Source organism: Cynocephalus volans, chromosome 8 (genome assembly GCF_027409185.1).
Source record: "Cynocephalus volans isolate mCynVol1 chromosome 8, mCynVol1.pri, whole genome shotgun sequence".
In the NCBI taxonomy this organism is placed as follows: Eukaryota; Metazoa; Chordata; class Mammalia; order Dermoptera; family Cynocephalidae; genus Cynocephalus; species Cynocephalus volans.
The window spans coordinates 31,926,643-31,947,846 of NC_084467.1; the positions used below are offsets into that span (position 1 = coordinate 31,926,643).

General features: G+C 50.7%; 1 protein-coding gene across 4 annotated transcripts; it reads right to left on the minus strand.

Annotated features, from left to right (window-relative positions):
* Window positions 1–695: 695 nt before the first annotated feature.
* On the minus strand, window positions 696–20,965 carry NT5C1A (5'-nucleotidase, cytosolic IA). 4 transcript variants are annotated; one of them, XR_010024185.1, is made up of 8 exons: window positions 20,763–20,965; window positions 13,496–13,663; window positions 12,981–13,110; window positions 11,290–11,412; window positions 9,619–9,738; window positions 9,070–9,254; window positions 6,361–8,354; window positions 696–5,883 (listed from the first exon to the last, which is right to left on the minus strand). XR_010024185.1 is itself a non-coding variant. In XM_063104596.1 (7 exons), the coding sequence occupies exons 1-7, from the start codon at window positions 20,958–20,960 to the stop codon at window positions 7,989–7,991; spliced, it is 1,290 nt and encodes a 429-aa protein (XP_062960666.1). In that variant the 5' UTR covers window positions 20,961–20,965; the 3' UTR covers window positions 696–7,988. The 4 variants fall into 4 exon arrangements, 3 of the variants coding, with proteins under 3 accessions (XP_062960666.1, XP_062960667.1, XP_062960668.1); XM_063104596.1 differs by having other exon boundaries at window positions 696–8,354; XM_063104597.1 differs by lacking the exon at window positions 9,619–9,738 and having other exon boundaries at window positions 696–8,354.
* Between the last annotated feature and the right edge of the window lie 239 nt (window positions 20,966–21,204).

A 21,204-nucleotide genomic window follows, 5' to 3' on the forward strand; every position in this document is an offset into this window, starting at 1 on the left:
AAGATGAGGATAAGGATATTTCACTCATGCCTCCTCTGCGCAGAACAAAAACAGCGGGGCAAGGGAACCCAGTATTTTTGTTTCTGTAAAGATGTCTCTGCTTTTTACAGAGGTTCCTGTTAAAAACCACTCCTGGGGCATGCTGGTTAGCTCAGTTGGTTAGAGGATGGTGTTATAACACCAAGGTCCAGGCTTCAGATCCCTGTACTGGCCAGATGCTACAAAACAAACAAACAAACAAACAAAAAACACCCAGCTAAGCCCCTCCTGGATTTCCGCCCTGCAGAGCCTTTGAGATGCAGAAAGATGCTGAGGTGCAGGAAGAAGGATTCTGGGAGGACTGGGCCTGGAGTCTGAGTCAACCTTCTTCCTCCATCTCACATCCTTTCTCATCTTCTCTTCTTCTCCCACCCCATCCCCACCCTTGAAGTTCTAGATGATGGAAACACTGCATCCATGTCAGGAGCCCTTCTGGGAGAAGCTTGCCTTCTGACGGGCCCAGGCTTCCTCTCATTGCAGAATCTCACCTCAGGGTGGTCCTCATGGGGTGGGGGGAGAATACAGAGAGACCCCAGCACCCATGGATGGAACTGGCCCCAGGCCTGTTCACTACCTGCGTCTGCATTAATATTTCTTGAGGGACCATAAGCCAGTTTGTGAATATAATCGTGGGGAAAATAATAAGACGACATAAGTTTATTAAAAACCTGTTCTATTTATTTGAATGGCTTTTAAGAAGCAGAAGCCCATGTTGTAACATGAAGGTATAGGACAAGCATGAGAGGGATTTACGCTGACAAGCACATAGCACCCTTTATCATGCAACCAGGTGAACGCTGCAAAGAGCCAAACAGAGCTGGAGCCACGAGCAGTGCTAACAGCAGGCTAAGGAGGGCAAAGCCAGGAAGAGTATGAGCAGTCTCATCCCCAGGGAGAGGAGATCACATGGAGGAAGAAGCACATGCTCCAACTGTTTAAAGAGGCACTTAGGAGGTTGATCATAAAGAGCAACCCAGGGAGGTTAGGTGCCAAGGAAGTCCAGGACAGCAAATAGCATAAAAGCAAAGGGCTTCTGACAGGTAGATACAAGCACACTATTTATGTGTAGAAGCTTCATTTTTAATCATGTTCTAAATTGTGGTACTGAGATGCTTTTAAGTAGAAACCAGAAGTTAAGGATATGTGTACTATTGAGTTGACAAAGTTTGTACGTATGCAGTTTAAAACACACAAGGGCTGAACTAGATCATCTCTAAGGTCTCTTAAGGATCCAAAACAGTGAGTCTGAGTGTAACATCCTCACACTCTCAGTTACTTAGGTCTAAAATACCCAATTCACTGGGCCTGGGCAAACTGGGTGTAAACTGGAGATTCGAGGGCCAGATTTAGCCTCCAAGATATGTTTAATTTGGCTCGTATAGTGTTTTCTAAATTTGAAATAATTGCCAACATTTAAAAGTGCAGATTTCTAGCTTCTCTTGAAAAATAGAGTGGAATATCTTATAACATCAGCCCGCATTCCCACATGGCAGCAACCATATCAGACCGCAGGGTCAGTGTTCTCTCTCTTACTGAGGACCCCACCTAATCCTCTTTGTTCACTTATGTTTCCTGTGTGGCTCCTGTAGGCATTGGGGTCTGTGACCCCTGGCCCAGGCATCCAGCCTGTGGTGACCTCAGTGACTTTCTGCTTGGGGGCAGCTACAAGTATAGACTTGAGGCCTTTACCCCAATTCTGTGGCAGACCGCCCATGAAGGAGTATTTACCCAGCCAAGAGAGTGGGAGTCAGTGACCCCAGTCTGCAGAGCTTCGGTTTACTTATAGGGGCCTCTCACTTCACAAAAATGAGTAACTGAATAGTTCCCAGCCATATTTCACTTTCATAAATTGAATCCCAAAGGCCTCTGGGGGATGGCCCATCAGGGAGATACTTCCCAGTCAAGGCCAAGGGTAAGTCACTTCTGGGCCAGACTAGAACACCCAAGCAGAGAAAGGAATCCCAGTGTAGGTTGGGCTGGGCCAGGGGGACAGGGAGAAAGGCAACTTTCCTAGCCATGGCCATCAGGTGGCCAGGGCTTCTGTGTACAGCTGGCAGGTTTTACAGGTGCCTAAGAGGCACCACCATGTCATAGTGTGAATGGTCCCCTCCCTCTAGATTTTGGCAGTGCATAATCTTCCCAACTGTGCATGTTGGCCCTGGCACTGTTAGGGGGAGAGAAGAAGCAAGTGGAGATGATGAGGCAGGTATAGTCAAAAGGGTTTTCTTAGTGGATTCTACCACTTCCTCCCAAGGCTTCAGGGGGTAGGGGTGGGAGGCAAACAGGAACCAAGACCTTGTTGTCCAGAGGCTGAAAGCTGTAGAGGAAGATAAAGGGCCTGGTCTCAGTGGCCTCCAGCCTGTGTATGCGCAAGTACCCATGAGATCATGAGAATAGCCAGAAGTAGCCCCAGGAAGCAGGGCTGGCTGCCAGTACTCAGATGTGGGGCCCAGGACCCTTAGTGAACAGAGATAACCATCTGTACACACTCATAGTGAGGAGGACACACACACAGGGCTGGCAGCTGAGATATCTGACCCATTATACACACCCACATGAACATACATACATGCACGGTATTTGTCCTGTTCTGCACACTCATATGTGTGCATCCACACACAATCACAGTGGTTATCGGTGAGAGCAGTCACACAGGTATGTCTAGCAAACAGTTCAGAGCACCTAATGTCCTTTTTGGCTGGCTAGAGCTACCTGTGGCGACAGTCCAGCAGAGCACCAAGTAGCACGGAAGGAGAGAAAAGTAAACCAGTGAAGAAAAACACTACGGCCAGCAATGGAGTGCTGGCCTGCAGTGTCACCTACTGGAGGGAGGGGGTTTTATACTTTGCTTCGAGACTGGGTGAAACCCAGGACCCCGCTTCTCAGGCACCCCTTCCAGGGAAGCCACCAACCACAGGATGCTATTTTCCCACTTCCTTGTGATCTGTCCAAGTCGGGTGAGACCCTGGCATCCTCAGAGAGCACCACAGCATCAGAGAATGAACTTTCAGGGCTCTGCGTGCCTCCTGGATAGCAACACCCAACAACAGGGATGGCCAAAACAGGTTTCATCTTTCAAAGCAACTGCCACCCACTGGTAGTGGCTGCCAAGAATGCTTGCTGGGTTGAGAAGGATTCTGAGGCTGAGTCTGGGCTTAGCAGAGGAGTGTCATGATGGACGGTGACAGCAACGATGGCTGAAGATGGGCCATCTTCCACACTTGTCATTCTTGCCATGGATCCTGGAACCTTGGTAAATCTCTAAATTTGCAGACTCCTTCATTACTCTTGATCCACAATTCCATCGTGAGGGTATGCATGTTCATTTCTCATACCCTCATACCACAAGAAAACTGCCCTTCACTGGAGTGAATTTTACTGGAGTTTTATCTCTCACTTGATCAGTAACTTCTGAACTGGCTAAAGCCCTCTCTGGGACCCTCTTCATGAAGAACTTGTTCTTGTTTTCACAGAGAGCTTATGGATGACCTGTAAGATCTGATCCATTGAGCATTTCACTTTATCCAAAACTTGTAGTTAGCTAATGCCCGTCCACCTGCCAGCACCTGTCACTGCCTAAGAGGCCCCATGAGGGCTGGGACATGTTGGGAACACAAAGCCATGCTGAGCAGATGCTGGACAGCCAGCTGGGCCCTTCCCTAGCCAGGGGTCCTGCTCCCTGTCCCCTCACCCATAAGCTTGAGAGGCACACTCAAGTCAAATTCCTGCATCAACAAAATTGTGAATTACAATGGGCCATGGATCACTTGAAAATAGTCAAAACTTGGAATCTTGCAAGGGTCATATGGTCATGGAGTCCCCATGTCCTTCCCCCTCAGCAGTGGAGCCAACCTCTGCCCACAAATATTTAGGTGGATGTGACCTGGTTCCTCCCACTAGGGAGTGAGCCAGGGATGTTTGCCTTAGCCCAGGGATCAGCAGACTTTTTCTGTAGAGGGCCAGGTGACACATGTTTTTGGCTTTGCAGTCTTTGTTGCAACAATTCAATTCTACTGCTATAGTGAGAAAGCAGCCACAAACATATGTAAACAAATGCACTTGGCTGTGTTCCAGTAAAAGTTTCTTAACAAAAACAGGTAGTGAGTCAGATTTGGCCCAGGGGCCTAAAGTTTGTCAGACTCTGCATTAACTCAAAACAGGGATCTTCAAACTGGGTTCCACAGAACTTGGGGTTATTTGAAAGTGCTTCAGAGGGTCTGCAAATATTTAGCTCTTGTTTATTTTTAGCTATTCGGTTCATTTTTAGCTATTTAGTTTATTTTTAGCTATATAACAAAAATGTACCCACTCAGCTGTATTCCAGCATTTCAACACGCAAGAAATCAACATGTTAACTGTCAAGTAAACTCCTTTGATAATGAAGCTTCTCTTGCCATCTCTACGCATATGTATGAGTAGTATGGCAGAATGATTGAGAGCCTGGGTCTTGCATCAGACAGACATGAATCTAAGTCCCAGTGCTGTCACTTACTAGTTGTGTGGCTTTGGGCAAATTACTTTATCTCCCTAAACCACCATGGCCAGGACACCACAAAACAGAGTGGACACTGGCCATAGTGCTGATGCAGCCTTTTGGAGGCTGGATTGCAGGAGGGTGGAGCATTCACAGTGGAGGGACCAAGGCAGCTGAAGCTGTAGAGGGATACTCAGGGGACTCAGGACAGTACTATTTACCAAATGGTGTGGAGATGTTTCAATATTTTAATCATCAGTTTGGCTGTACTGGTGCATGCCAACTGAATATCATTATAATGCTGAATCCATCTTGGATTCGAACTTCTTGCTGGCTTCTATTTTTTCTGGCATATTCTGCTATGTTCCCACTACTCTGATTGGGCTCTCAGGTTGGCAATGATGTTGGCAGTCTCATTGTTTAGTAACAGGGCTTCTGTTTTTTTGCAAAGTGGCAGTTCTACTGGGTCTTGGACGTCGCTAGCAAGCACTTCCTGGGACCCATGTTCTGCAAGACTTATTGGGGAAGTAGTGATTTCAGCTAAAGGGGTCCAGCCTTTCAGAAGCTATGGCCCTTCTTCCCCCATTGTGCTGCCCCTGGTTGGGCTTGGGGCTTGCATGCTCACGGGGCTTTTTAATTTCTTGGTGGTACAATAAACAATACCCCTTGCCCTGGGCCCCTCCTTACCACTTAAGACAATCAGAAGGCCTGTCTGGCTGCTGCCTAAGCTTGCCCCCGGGACTTGGGCCTTTTATTCCAGCTACTGAAAGTCTTTTTCTAGGCCTGAGGTGCTCATTTGTGGTTTCGATAATAGAATTTGGACCCTTAGTGTCTCTCCATTGTCCAAGGCTGTCTTTGCCCATTAAAGGTGGTTCCAGTCAAACCCACAGCTTTTACTGAACTTTTTCTGCCTCCAGCTTCCTATCTCCCTCCTTCCTCACAGACCTGGAAGAATCACTGGTGTCGATCACTAGGCCTTGGGAGCAGGATTTCACAGGTCCCAGAATCGCTGTAGTTTATCTTAATTGGATGGCATCTGGTGCTGCCCCTCACAGTGCACAGGTCCACTCTGGTCAGGCAGCCTAATGCCATTCTGTGAGCGTTGGCTGTGCCTAGCCTTGCAGGCTTCTTAGAGCCACAGCTCTGTGAGCCCTGGAGGCTCCTCCAAGGGGGTGATTCTGACCCCTGGGGCGCAGAGGGCCTTTCTGTGGTTCAGCCAATATCTAAGATGACTCTGAGGCTGAGCCCCCTCTATCATTTCCTTTCCATTTGCTTGAGGCTGTTCTTAGGTCTCACAGTATCTCTGGCTAGGCTTGGAGCTCTGGTAGTAGAAGGAACTCCAAACTAGGCCTTCTGTCCCAAGCTCTCCTCTGTTGGCAAAAGGATCCTGGCTGTGTAATCGAAATGACCTTGTGCAAAGCCATCTTCATCACATGCACCTATGGGTGCAATAAAGCAAGTGCCCCCTGACAAGGCAGTAGTGGTGGGTGTCTGCCCCAGCCACTCAGCACAGCCTTGACCTTCCTCCCCAGGACCAGCCTCCTGGAGGCCTCTGGCAATGACAGCAAAAGCCTAGCCCAGTACATCTCTTCTGCCCAAACTGTCACTCATTTCCAGAACCACCTCTGTCTTCTCACTTTTTTCTCCTTTCCGGATTATCTTTCTGCAGCTACTACCTTGCCCCACACTATCCAGAACCTATGCCCATTCAGACCCTGGGCTGAGTCCCCAAAACGACAAAGACCAGGCCCCAGGTTGCCCTTCTCCCTCTTTTCCTGCCCCCACACCTCCAGGCTCACACCCCCTCTGATGATGCCTTTGGTTTTCTTCACACAGTACTCACTTACAGTGAGGTTTCTTCCCAGAGCTGGACAGTCAGTCCACACACTGTGTCTGCTCACCCCTTCTTGATCTTCCTGGGGACCAGCCATGGGTGCTTCCGCCCTCCCTCCGGGAGAGCCAGGGTTGCTCAGCAGAGGAGGCTTACTCATCAAGTCATGAGAGTTCTCCCTGGAAGCAGTGAAGAAGGCGCTGCAGGGGCTTCTGCAAGGGTGCATCTCACGTGCATTCACGGTGCATCTCAGGGGAAGCGCACCTCACCCTGGGATCCCTTGCACAGCATCTCAGTAACAGAGAGCTCATTACCTCCAAAGGCAGCTCCGACTGGCCTTCCACTCACTATACCATTGCTGGAGAATTTTGCTAGTACACATTTCAGCTCCTTCCTGTCTAAGCAGCCACCATCTGAATTTTTGTCTCAGACCAGACCTCCTGACACTTCTCACTTCACTCCAGGTAGCAGCTTACCCTGGGGCTCAGCATGGACTTCAGCCGCTGTGCTTTCTTCCTCTGCATCTGGGGCCACAACAGTAGACATAGATGCTCTGCTTCTTTCCCCACTTGCATAGCTGCTTAACAGCACAGCAGGATGCAATAATCGGGGGAGTGAGAGTGGAGGTGAGGGGGTTGGCAGGCAAGAACAACTGAACTTGGCTAAAAGCAAAAGCAAATGCTGAGCCTGCAGGCACCAAAGCTCCTCCCCAGGAGGAGGTTGCAGCGCCCCCTGCTGGCTAGAGGAGAGGTTGCATGCAGGTTAAATTCACTCTCTTTGCTCCTTTCCACAAACCTTCCACCTGACCCCTGACCTCTGATGATGGCTCGTTAGAGAATCATAGGAAGCAGATAGGTCCTCTTGTCCAGTGGTTTCCAGATGTGCAAAGTTATAGATAGAGTTGCTGTGTATGATTGTGCGTTTTGCCTATTTGACAAAGGTCTCTGGGGCAAACGGGGGCCGAAATCCAGCCCATGTATGTCTTGCTAAACAGGCTGTGTACTCCAGCTGGGTCTGGGTCAGAGGAAGGGCCATCTTTGTGTAATTCATTTGCCTAGAGAGAGCGTCCTTTTGTAACTTGCACAAAGGTGCCATACATACCAGCAGCAGCCCTGGCACAGAATGCTTCCTTCAAAGAGGGCAATCTCATAAAACCAAGCTTCTTTGGCTAAAGGGGAGTTTGAAAACCACCTAAAAGATGGGGAAACTGAGGCCCATGAAGGGAAGAGACTTACTCAAAGTCATGCAGTTAATGCCAGGACATGGTTTAGATGCCAGGCCCACTCTGTCTCTCAAAGTTCTTTGCACTACACTGAGCTAGTTTTCATCCCAGGCCCCTTTTGAGGCATGCTGGTTTCTCTGACCCTCCCACTATCAGTCCCATCAACTTCCCCCTGAAATCCAGCTATTCTGCACAGTCTTATGTCCTACTCAGGATCATGACACAGGATTTGCCCAAAAGGAAGGACAGTGAGAATGCCAGCCCAGTCTGCACAGTTTCCTACAAGTACCTCACTCATAGGGATGAGGGCAGACATGCAGAAGGGCAGAACTATAAGGAACTAGAAGGGTCTACTAGATGAGGTGTCTAAGTATGACAGGGAGCCTGGTGGAGTAAAATGGATCAAAAAGCTGGTGGCTCAGCTACTGTGCAGATGGGGTCTGCTTTGTAGGTGCAGTCCTCCGGGGTGTCTGTGCCACACCATAAGGCACATGGGCGGCCACGGTGCCCATCTCCTGAGCCCCAGCCACATGGAACATCTGGTCATCAAAGAAGATGTGTGGGCGGATCTTCTCGAGGAGGGGGCCCTTGGGTGCTCCAGCTAAGAACAAGGCCTCATCTGTCTCCAGGCCCCAGCTGCGCAAGGTCTTGAGAGCCCGGGCCCCAGAACTGGCTGCACTGCGTGCCGTCACCAAGTAGGTGCGGATCGGGCACTCCAGCCGCAGGCCCTTGGAGTAGAACTTCTTCTGCAGCCTACCCAGCGCTTCCAGAAAGCCCTTTAGGGGGCCCTATGGGAAGGGAAGGAACACTGTGAGCTCATTCCCCTCCCAAACATTTGCCCCTCCCCATAAAGCACTAGTGCCTTGTCATTTGGAGTGGGAAAGCTTCTCAGGATCCCTAAATCTTTCAGTTAGTTCTGGTATGCCTGCTCAGGCCACTGCGTGCATCAGTGGGGTTGTAGGTTCCTGTGTCACTTTGGAGGTCTGTATTATTGTGATTGGGCCTGTGTCAGAATAACCATACCAGGGCAATGATCCCTGTGCATGTCCATCCATGTGCTCATCAAGGTACATGGGTATCTGTCCTGCAGCTCTGTAAGTGTGGCCTTCTGTGCCCATCAGCAGGGAGGACATTAAAAATATTTAGTAACCATGGCATGGGCAACCTCCAATAAGAATGGATTCCAGCTGTAAACAGTTGGACCAATGTGTAACTGCTGAATATTAACCCTGCCCATCCAACACACAGGTGGCTCAGGGTGTCATGCTTAAGCTCTCTAGGGTCAGGGAAAGGATTTATTCTCTACAGTGCCCAGACAATGAAGCTTAATGAAGGACATGTGAACGAAGGACCAGATGAAGAAAATTGCTTATTTCCAAAGCAGTTGGAAATATGGAAAGATGAAGACCTCAGGGTTTCATTCTGGGTTGGGGGTTCAGGCCATGGGCAGGTTCCGGGAAGCTGCCTTGTTCCATGCACGGGTTTTGGAACTATGTGGAGCACCTGGGCCAAAGGTTTGTTCTCGTGGGCCTTCTCATGCTCAAAGAATCGGTCCAGTCCATGGGCCTTGACAATGCGCTCTGACTCATCTGAGAAGAGGACAGCATCCCCATCAAAGGCCACACGCAGTTGACTCTGGGATACAGCCATGTCCTTGCTGGGGCTGAAGATGGTGGCAGCTGCAATCCCTGGGCAGAGAGAGGCAAGTGTTGTCTACCTTCAGGCTTGGCCATAGGGCTCCTCTGCCTGGGGGCAGGAGAGGGCTATCTCAGACTATCTTTGCCCCACCTGCCTCACCCAGGACTCAGGGCAAGGCTAATGAAGGCTAATATTAAAAACACTTAAAAGCTGGTAGTGCATAGACACTGGCCAATAAGAATGGACAGTAGCTGTAGCTCTGAAGCAGGGCTCTAAGGGCCCCCACCAATGCCAAGGTTACCCCTTTAATGGCTGCTTTGTGGAGAGGTCTGGGGGAGTCCCAGGGGGCAAGAGGGCACTCATAGGACTTAGAGCAGGAGCTACTTACCAACCAGTATGAAAGAATTTCCATACCTAGTAAGGTCATGCTGGTGTGGACCAGACGAACATCAGTCTGAAAGGAAGGCTGGAAGGAGGGGTCTCCCAGGCCACTGCTCCCCTGCCAGGGATTCCTCACAGGCCCCTGGTATAGACCTAAGAGGGGCAGGGAAGGGGACCTAACTCTGGCATGGCCTTGGTCCCTCCTTTACTATTGATTCTGGCAAACCACTCTTTCTTCTTTGGACCAAAGTAAAATGAAGGGCAGCTCTGTCTGGGGCTGAGATCCCAGGCTGCAGTCTGGGATGGGGTAGGTATGGGCACCCGCAGTCTGCAGCCACAATGGCACCAAAATATGCCCCATTCAGGGCAGCCTGGTCATTCAGAGTTCCATGAGACAACGTGGGTGGCCCTGGGGCATAGCACTAGCAACTTCTGTGTGCAGACTACAACCCTAGGCTTCTTTAGGGGGTCAAGGATGCCTGTTTGGGACCTCAGCTCCAGGCTAGAGCTGCACTGGACAACAGAGAACCAGTGCTAGCAGGCTGGAGACCTGGGTAGCCACTGAGTCCACACCTTAGCCTTCATCACTCCAAAGGCCACTTCAGTCCTGCTTTTTGGAAATCTAGGATCACAGTCTGGGATTAGGCAGAGCTTCAGGAGGAGTGAGCAGTGCTAGTCTCACAGCTACTTCACTAGCCTGAGGATGCTATAAGCAGGACCAGTCCTGAGCATCAGGCCAGGCACCTTCCCAGCTCTGCCAATGCTTGGACCAAGATGACCCAGAACCACCCCTGCCCTGAGGAGGGCCTCCCTCCTGACCACTCCCCTGCTCCCTAGCCGAGGTCAAGTTACAGACACACAGAGGCATGCCTACGTGCCTACATGCCATGAGGCCCCAAACAGAGCATGTTACCTCTGTCTAGGGAAATGACCTCTGGCTCCTGGTTAAAGAAAGCCTCTTGGAGCTCCCAAGTAGCACAGGAGAGTGAGGCATCAGGGGGAGAGAGACCAGGCTTCCAGGCAGGAGACGGCATGAAAGAGGAAGAGAAAAGTGAATACACTGTTGATTGGTAAACCTGCACTAGTGTTCAGCCTGAGCTGTCCTTCCTCCTCTGTGGGCTTGTTTTCTTCCACGTGCAAGAGGATATGCACCTCGTGGGAAGACTGAGACTGTTGATACCACCCCAAACTGCCCCTTGAAAGAGATGCATGGAGGAGAAATCTCTTTGTCAGTACTTGCAGCTGGGTTTCCTAATTTCACCTTAGCACCGGCCAGCTCAGCTGTTGGACATGCTGGCTGATTCCCAGACCCCACCTCTTAGGCTGGACTGGATACAGATCCCTCTCCCCATTGGCCCAGAGAGGGTCAGAGGCTACCCATGGTCACACAGGATTCCTACTGACCTGGAGGAATCTTAGAAGGGAGTAGCTTTCTGGGCTGTAAGGAGGGTTTCCATGGAAACAGAAGGCTGGGTGATGCTACTGAGCAAAAGCATCCCTAACACGGTAGGACAGGAGGCGGGAAAGTAGAATAGGTAGGGCCTCATTTTTAGAGTTTATAGGACAAGTCATAGTAATCAAAGAAAATACTGCACAGCCTCCCCTCCCAGTTACCAAGGCAACCCCCAGCACCTGCTCAGAGCTTTAGGATCAGGCCCCCCACCTGGGGGACCCCTTCGCTGGACTCTTCACATTTTGACTTACCCTCATCGATGGCTTCCTGAACTTTTTCCGCATCAGCTGACAAGTAGAGGTTGGTGTGATAGGCCTTGAGGTAGCAGATGGGGCTATTCCCACCAGTCATACAGAACCTCTCGATGAACAGGTCTGGGAGGAGGCAGAGAGTACCCAGGTGAGGCCAGGGCCAACCCTCAGGGCCTCAGAATGGTCCCTCTGTGCCTGACGCATGTCATCTTTGTTCTGAGTGGTGGGGGGGCTGCAGAGCCATTCTCTGTGTGATTTTAGGCCAGTGTTCTCCCTCTGAGCCCCTCCCTTCTTCATCTTTGAAAAGGGGACAGTCACAACTCTGGAACGATTGCCTGGCTGCCAGAAACATCATCTTGTCAGGGACTCACAGCACAAAAAGTGGGTGCCCCCACCATGACTGTGTGATCCCGCCCTTGTGACCACAGCTGATTGGATGGGGGCAGACACCTGACCCAATCTGAGCCAATCAGATTCTCTCCCAGCCTGGGCCAACAGTCAGTAGTCGCTATGGCTGAACAGTTGTAAAATATGTGCTGGGTGATAAATGGCTGCTGCTCTGAGCCCCTCACCTAGCACCGCTTCCTCCCCACAGTCCACAACAGAAGTGGGTAATGCCAGGCACGGCAGGGGTCCTTCAGGGCCCAGCTCCAGTACCACAGGTGGTGTCTGTCCTGTATTCAGAACCTATGTCACGCAGGTGGTTAAATATTTGTAATATCACCCCTGGTCCCAGCAATTCAAAATTAGGATTAAAAACTGCAAACTGGACTCTCTTGGTTGCTTAAAACAAGGCCTTGTAACGCTATAAATATAGATTTATTTCCTGATTCAGGAAAAGCAGAGAAATCCACTTTGGGGAAAGGTAGAGACAGACAGAAAAAAAAAATTAATTAAAGAAAGGATGGACTTGCTAGAGAAGCACAGGTAACGGCTCACAGGGCCCAGAAAGACGAGCCCAGGAGAGATTTCCAGTACTTGGATTCAGGCCTTTGTAGGCTCAGTTTTACTTCCTGCCCCGTGGCTGTGAGAGACACCATTGTAACCTAATATGAATTTATTCTCTTCAGCTTAAGCTAGCTCTGGAGGGCATATTACTTTCAATCATGCATTTGGACTAAGACACAAAGCCCTTCCACTGTGACAAGTGCACCTGATTCTCCCAGCAACCTTGTGAGGCCTGTTAGTCCCATCACAGAGAAATTGAGGCGTAGAGGCAGTAAGTGCCCCGCCCAATCATGCAGGGAGCAGGGCCTGTGCAGCGGTGTGCTGGAGCTGGCTTGTACCAGCTCCTGACAGCTGCTGGTTAAACATTTAAGAATTTTGTGAGCCAGTTATATTGTTCAACCATTGGCAGCTTAAAATCAGCCATAGTAGGAATATGTACACCCTGAAAAGTGGCAAAGCTACAAATCAGGGTTTCGTTTGTTTTAATTTTTTTAAAAGAACCAGTTTCATTTTCTTTGTGTGTGTTTGTTTTTTGGTGGTTGGTCGTATGCAGCCCCGAACCCTTGACCTTGGTGTATAACTGCGCTCTAACAAACCAAACTAACTGGCCAGCTCTAAAGAGCCAGTTTACCAGCACACCACTGGGCTTAGGGTTTCAGTTGGTACAATCTCATCCTGCAGAGGTGTGGTCCTGTCCCTGAGGGTTTGTAGGGGTGTCCCATGGCCAAACCCCTCATGCTCACCATAGTGGTTGATACTGTTGATGAGACGGACTCCCACTTGTGCATGGTTGTTGGTCATGAGGACGATGTCAAAGAGGTCCTCACTATCAGGGTACAGCTCCCGTAGCCGCCTGTTCACAGCCTCTAGAGCCTGAAAGAGAGAGGCCACCTTCTAGCTCAGACCCCCAGGGATTGATACTTGGAGTTGGTGGCCAGGGATCCGATCTGGGGAGGAGAGAGGAGGTCAGGGGCTATGCTTGGGATGCGATCAGTGGACATGGACTTGCTCCTCCTAATGCTACTCTCAACCATCGTGCGGGTTGCTTACTGCTCAGGTTGATTACCTGGTACATCAGTCCAGAGGGTGAGACAGCCTCTTCTTCCCACAAAGGCTCTGTCCCCTAGCCAAGCTGTGCACCTGTGCGGTTGTATTTGTCCAGAAGGGACTCCTTTTCTTTACTCAGACACCCACAGGAGTGCTTTTCTCTAATGCTCACAAAGGCACTGTGCGGGCTGCGGTGGAACTGCCTCCTCACCTTTACAAAGGGGAAGGCTGGCCCGGGGTTGAAGGGCTCGTTCTCGTGTTCCAGCTGGTAGCGCACATACTCCTCCACGCCCTGCTCTGTGTAGATTCGCTGCTCCTCGTCCATGCGGAACAAGGCTCGGGAGGACACTGCAATGGTGACTGCATTCTGAGGCTTGGGCTGCAGAGATGCGGGAGGAGGGGCCGTCACTCCGACCTCCCCTGAGGAAGGTGCTCGTGTGTAAGCCCCTCCCAGAACTGGGCACATGGATGAGACCCAGGCCCAGTGTCTCCCTAAAGAGGTTCAGCCTGGGCAGGGGTTGACTTAGGTCAGGACCCCATCTATGCAGGACCCAGGTGGGAACTGATGAATGGCTCCTACCGATGAACATGATGTGATGGAGGTACATGCCCTTGGGGAGTTTGCAATCTAGTTGGCCATCTGGGCACAACAGAAAAATGAATACAATGTATGTGGACAAAGTATGACCGATGCTTGAGATGATCTCCAAGTGGTTTCCTTTATAAATCGCGACCTACATGCCCTTAGGATGAAATAGTGCCTAGAAACGTGATAATTATTTAAGAAAATCAATCTCAAGCCCAGATCTGTCTCCTGAGCTCCAGACTCATACAAGACGTTTTCAAAAAGATCATCATGGAAAGATTCACATTATCTTTTAATTTCCATTTTTCCACAAACTTTTTGAAGTACCCACCCTATATCTAACTGCCTCAATTGACTAACAAACTCTTCAACGTAACATGCACAAGGTTGGTTAGAGAATGGTGTTGATAACATTCTGGGTTTGATCCCTGTACCAGCCAGCCACAAAAAACAAAAGAAACGAACTAAAAAACCATGCCCAAGGCTGAATTCCTGCCACTTCCTCCATTCCCAAACCTGATCCCTTCCCTATTTTCCTTATCTCAGTGCTCAGCACCGCTATCCATCCACCACCCAACCAGAAGATGGGAGGTCAACCTCAACTCCTCCCTCTTCTGCAACTCCCTTCCCCCATTAATCACCCAAACCAGTCAACTCTTGCTAGAATCCATCCACTTCTTTCTGTCTTCCTACCATAGTACGGCCAACATCATCTCTCACCTCCTCCAATCTGTCATCCAGGCTGCTGTCAGGGGATTTTTCTACAGTTCAGATCTGATCACAGCCCACCTCTTCAGTCATGCCCACTCTTCTTGGAATAAGGCTGGCAGCCTTTAGTATGCAGTAAGAAGCCCATCACGATGCAGCCTGACCTCTCATCCCACTCTCACCTTCCCATTCCCCAGCTTTGCTCAGTCCAACCATTCTCACATCCGTGTACACCTTCCCTCTCTTTTTCTGAGCCTTTGCACGTGATGTTCCCTTCGCCCCATAGACTCTTTCCCTGGCTCTCTCCAGCTAACTTCCACTCAACCTTCCAGTCTCAAACTAGATGTCACCTCTGAGGAGCCTTCCCTCACTCTTAGTCTCTATTTAATAACTCTCCTATGGATTTCCTTCTTAGTAAAATTTAACATTAAATTTAATTGTTTATTTGATTATTTCTTTTCTAGGCAGGGTTCTAGGGAGGAAGCAAGAACCATGCTTAAGTTATGAGAGAGCAGGAACCACGAGTGTCTTGTTCATTATTGTTTTTCTTAAGTGTTTAGTACTATGCCTAGCGCAGAGAAGTGCTCGGTAAACTTTTAATGCCTCTGACCTTCTAATACATTTCAATGTATTTCAATAAGAAATAGCATGTGCAATGACGAATTTAACATGAAACAGAAACTCCAGCACAGTGCCCTAGTCTGTTCAGACTGCTGATAGGTGCTCAGAGAACATTTTTTAGTTCATGCAGATTTGACAAACATTTACTGGTTCTTTGTGCCGGGCGCCTGAGCTCTGCCCAGGAGTGGTCCTGGTAGAGGCCTGATTCCCGCCCTGGGGGTTCACAGGCTGGGAGGGGAGAAAGATAGATAAAGAGAGCTCAGATGCAAAAGGGACGGAAATGGGTGATAGAACAGAGGTGAAAGCAGTCTTGATGACAGGGGTTCAAAGGAAGTCGTCACAGGAGGGAGGCCTTTGAGCAGCACCAGAGGAGGAGTGGGGTGAGGGAAGGCATGAAGAGGAATGCTCCTGTACAGGGTGTTCACAGAGGTGGGGCATGTGGGGGTGGGTGTAGATGAGCCCAGGAGAGTAGGCAGGTGCTGCTTTGCAGAGGGCCTTCTCTCAGGGGCCCCAGGAGGGCCTCAGAACTCTTTCCCCATTGCTATGGTCTGGATGTACGTGTCCGCCCAAAATTCATATGTTGAAACCAAATTCCCAATGTGATGATATTTGGAGGGGAGACTTTTGGGAGGTGATTAGGTCATGAGAGTGGAGCCCTCATGAATGGGATTAGTGCCCTTATAAAAGAGACCCAGAGAACTGCCGTGCCCCTTCCATTATGTGACGACACAGCTAGAACATGCCTTCTGTGAACCAGACACTGAATCTGCTGGCATCTTGATCTTCGATTTCCAGCCTCCGGAACTGTAAGAAATAAATTTCTGTTGTTTATAAGTCTCCCAGTTTATGGTGCTTTGTTATAGAAGCCCAAACAGACTAAGTCACCAGCTCCAAAGAAATGGGGAGAGGAGCATGCTACCACCAAAAGCAGCTGGATCCTTTATAATCCCCAGAGAGGATCAGAACATAGGTGCCCCAAGGGACTCACATACAACCAGAGAGTCCCACCACATTTCTGACCTGAGCAGTCCTGGGGTCATGATTCCCAAAGATGAGGAAAAAAGGGCACAAAATGTGGTCAAGATTCCTAAATGGACCTCACATTCTAATCTGCTCCTGACAGCCCTGTGGGCCACGCACTCAACCCCACTGCTTCTTTCTGGTGTCAAGCCTGGGCTCCAATCAGCGGACATCATTGAATGGTTGCCATGTGACAGACACTGTGCTGGGGACATGGCAGGAAATAATGCAGGCATGATTCCTGCCCCTATGGAGCTTATGATCCATCCCCAAGGCAAAGATCTGAGCCTTCCTTTGGAAAAGCACTAATGGAACTTTTGGTGATAATGGAAATGTTCCATAATCCATGCTGTCTGTGTGGCTATGGAGCAACTTGAAATGCGGCTAATGAGACTGAGGAACTGAACTCTTAATTTCATTTAATTTTAATTAACTTAAATAGCTACATTTGGCTAGTGGCTAGTGCAGCTTTAGAACCTTAAAATAGGAAAGGAAGACCAAAGAATTCCCCAAGGTCGTGTGGTGGGCCTCAGTTTGCATTTTGGCTTTTAACCCCAACCAAGATGGTGTATGTGGCCAGCAGGGTCAGTGTAAGGCAGGGTGGGACAGGTGCCCTCCTCAAGTTGCTAATCACCACGGTGTGTCCTTGGGCTGGGCACCTCCTAACCTCCTCAGCAGCTGTGAGCCTTCAAAGAATAAAGATAAAGTTAAAAGCCTTAAAGAAAAAGGGTGATAGAGCAATGGCCAGGGATGGTAAGGGTAGGGTAGGGGGCTGAGAAGACCCACTTTTATAAACCCAGGAAGCCTGTAGGCTTTTGAGACAGAAGCTGAGCTTGCCCTACCCCCTAGGCTTATTGCTCCACGAACAAGCCCATCATCCCCTCAAGGACAGAGAGCCAGCTGCCCTCCTAGCCCCTTCAGGCAGGTTCCCAAGCTGGCCGCTCCAGCCCAGGCAGCCAGCCAAGGTCTTTGTTCCTCACTCTCTGTCCCACAAGCCCTGCCAGACTGCCGAGTTCTGGGTTCTCTCTGGCTGAGCTACCCAAACCCCATCCCATCCCTGGCCATTGCAAGAAAAACGTCCTGGCTGCCCTGGTCCCAAGCGTCTCCACTTCTCTCTCACAGATGGGAAAATAGGCTGAGAGAGGGACAGAGTATTACTCTAGGTCACACAGCAGAGTCAAGGCAGAGGCAAGGTGAGGTCCCCAGTTTCTGACCTTTAGGCTGGCCTCTGTCTATACAGCAGTCTCACTGATATACTTCAATAACTCCCAGAAGATCTCAACCCCTTTTACTTCAGCTAGTTCCCTGGACACACTTCCCCCAGCCCTCCCTTTGCAGATTTGGGAGAAATGATGAGGGGCAATGTACCCTCAGACTGAGGTTTCTGCAAGCAGGCTCTCTTTCCCCTCAGAATGGAGGTCCCAAGGGCAGGGCCCTGCCACCTTGTTCAGACTCCTCTGACACAGTACAAGTAAGGTGGAGTCGAAAAGCCTAGAGGGCAGGAGCTGGGATAGCTGAACAGCCCATCCAGGCTGCAGGTGGAGTTGATGGAGCAGGTGACAGGGCCTGGCTAGAACTGGGGAGAAAACAAGCACTTAGAGACCCTTCTGGGCCTGGCCTCAGAGGGAGGCCACCCAGTCATGTGTAGTCGGGTGTACCTAGGGAGACAGTTCCCCCAGAAATCAGAAACAACACCAAGTTCCGGTCTGGGAATTGGGTCAGAACAACCCTCAGCCCAGGTCAAGGGTTTAGCCTGGGAGCTCTGGGCTCCAGAGAACCAGGGTCCTGCCATCTCTCTCTGCCCGCTGCTAAGGCTGAGAAACAGGCTATTTACTCTGGGCTGGGGATGGAGGGTAGCCCTCCGCACCTGGCCTGCCTAAGGAGATCCCATTTAGGCCAATGTGATTCTGTCTATTGGGCTCAGGATAGGAGCATAGCCAAAAAGCTGTTATTTCTAGAAGGACTTAGAGAGAGAAGGGCTGCCTCTAGAGGGGAGAGGAACAGGATAGCTCTGGACTGAGGAAGTCCTCTGACCCCATGAGGTGAGGGCCTCCGATGGGCCTTCAGAGGTTAAATATTTCACTCAGGCCCCTGGGAATAAGAATAAGTGCAGGCCAGGCCCTGATGGGGCCTCGGAGGCCTAATGACCCCAAAATAGCTTGTGGGAAGAGGGGCTGCTGCAGGAAGGAATAGGGGTGTGAAGCCTGCAGGCTCCTTGCCTCCCAGAGAACCGTGAGGGTCAGAGGCTGACCACTGGGCCTGAGCTCCCCTGTGCCTTGGTGCTTTGGGGAGGAAATGGATTCTGAGCACTGATGCACTCACAACTCCAGTCCTCAACATCTGTCCTCTCCTCTCCATCCCTCAGGACATTAGTCCAGCTTCCTCTTCAGGCAGAGATTAGTCTTCTCACTGGTATGCCTGCTACCAGACTCACCCTTTCCAATCCATCAGACCGGAGTGATCTTTCTAAAGTGAAATGGGACCAAGTTAATCTCCTGCTGAAAAATCCGGCAATAGTTCCATAATTGTTTTCATATTTTTAAAAAAGCAGGTTGACCTTTTATCCAAGTGAACTCTTGGGCAAAACCCCAATATGTAAGCCAGGTATTACCCTGTATAATTGGTTTACATTTATTTTATAAATTCAAATATATTACATATATGTGAATGTATTTATCATAAAGTCAACCAATGAAAACAACACAGTTGTTTGGATGACAACAAATTTGAAACCCAGGAGTTAGGGATGCCAGTGCAGACTTAAGCTTCAGCATCCAGCCAATTTTTTCCTGTTTGTTTTTGAGCATTGTTGAGAAAGTCCTGATTCACACCAATAAGTGGTTGCAAATAATAAGAGGTTTTTTGTTTGGTTTGGTTTAAACTACAGGCCTTGCAATCTCAAGATGCTCTTCTATTAAACAGATCACAGGAAAAGCTTTATTCTGAGGTTTGCTAAAAAAAAAAAATCAACTGCAGCACAAGTTAATATGTTAGTGGTCTCCAAGGTGCTAAAATGTCCATCTAACACATTTGAGTGAGTTGGGTTTTATTACTTTTATTTTGGTGGCTGGCTGGTATGGGGATCCAAACCCCTGACCTTGGTGTTATTAGCATCATGCTCTACCAAGTGAGCTAACGGGCCAGCCCTACACATTTTAAATTGCTTAAAACATAGTTTGAAAAAGAAAGAAAATAAATTGGATTCACATATATGCAGACTCCCTGAAACATGAAGCTCTATGGAGCCCAGTTTGAAAACTCCTAACCTCACTGAATAAGATCCAGGCTCCTTAGCAAGGCACCCAAGGCCCTCCACGGGCTCTCCTGCATCCCTCCAACTCTTCTCCCAACTATCCTGCATTCTTCCACTCAGTACTTATTCCGGAACACAGTCCTCCATTTCAAAGACATCTCCATGCCTTTTGCCCATCTTGGTTCCCTCTCCACCTACTCAGGCTTTAAGATCAGCTCACATGCCCCCTCTACAAAGCCTTCCCTAGTCCAAAGTCACTTCCTCCCCTATGCTCCCACTCACTACGCCATATAGGGTCTTTTACCTGAGCACCCACCATCTCCAGAACCTCTACCAGTGCACTGTGAGCTCCTGAGGCAGCGACTCGGCTTAGTTAAATTTCTTGATCCCCACTGCTGGACCGGGGCAGGGAGTTGTGCCTGTTGATAGAGTGGGCTTCCTGGGGAAGGGTCTTTGGAGGGAAGCAGCATGATGCTTTAAGATCAGGCTGGAGCCCTTTGGAAAATAGCTCCGGGCCTGCCTCTATCCTCAGTCCACTCTGAAAGCTCTGAAATTAGGAAGATAGGGTGAGCAAGGCCCAGGTGTGGACCAGGGCATCATGAACTTGCCCAATGGGGGAGAGGAACTCTCTCCTCTCTGTAAGGCCCCAGAGGGCTGACACTACTATGGGGGTTGAGGGGATGTTAATGCCCACTGCGAGGGGAGCAGAGCCCGCAGCTGAGGCACAGAGTCCAGCGTTGGGAGCCTGGAACCAGGGGCATGGAGCCCTGAGTGCAGATCACAGATGCCAGTGCCTGGACCGAGCAGCTCCCTTCCCTTAGGGCGCGGGAAGCTAAGCGCCCCGAGCGCAGGGCGCAGGGCCCTGATCCAGAGCCCGAACGCAGAGGCTCGGGTCCGGAGCCCGCTGCCCAGATGGCGGAGACCGGACACACAGCAAGGAGCCAGGTTTCCAGAGTTTGGTTAGCAGAGCTCGGGGCGCTTCAGCAGGCGCCGCTGACCGGCTTTGCCAAGTGCTGCCCGCGCGCCCCAGCTGCCGGCGCTGGGCCCTGATGACAGCATGGGGGAGGGGGATCCTGGCGTGGAACCCGAGCCCCGGGGAGGAGGGTACACCACCAGAGCAGAGCTCCCAAAATAAACCCGAGCCTGCGCCAGCTGCCGGGCGCATTCTGGGTCTGAGGAGCTGCGATCCCTCCCGGAGGGGCGTCACGGGTCCCTTCCCGGGGGTTACGACCCTTCCTCCGGGGTGCCCCTCCCCCCCTTCCCCTATATACTCATTCCCTGCTTTTTTACCGATTTGGGTTTCTTCTTGGGCGCAAGGTTGTCGTAGAAAGTCTTGGCTTCCTCCCAGCGCGGGGCCGCGGCGGTCTCTGCTCCCGGCCCGAGCTCGCGGGGCTCCCGGGGCTCCCCAGGTTCCATGCTCCGGCTCTGACCCCGTCCGGCCGGAGCAGGCGGCGGCGGAGACGCGGAGCTCGCCGGGCTGGGCTGCATCAAGGAGGCGCGTCCCGGGCGAGAGAAGGGGCGGGCGGCGGGGGAGGGTGGCGTGTGAGCCGGGCGCCCCGCCCGCGGCGCTGGGGGAGCGCCGAGTGCCCGTGTGCTGCCGCCGCCGCCGCTGCTGCTCTGGTCGTTGCATGTGTATTGAGGAAGAGCTGAGCTCTCCTTCCCCTAAGCGGGGTTGGGGGAGGTTCTCCCTGGCTTTCGGAAGGAGGGACCCGAAGCCGGACGGATTCGGGAT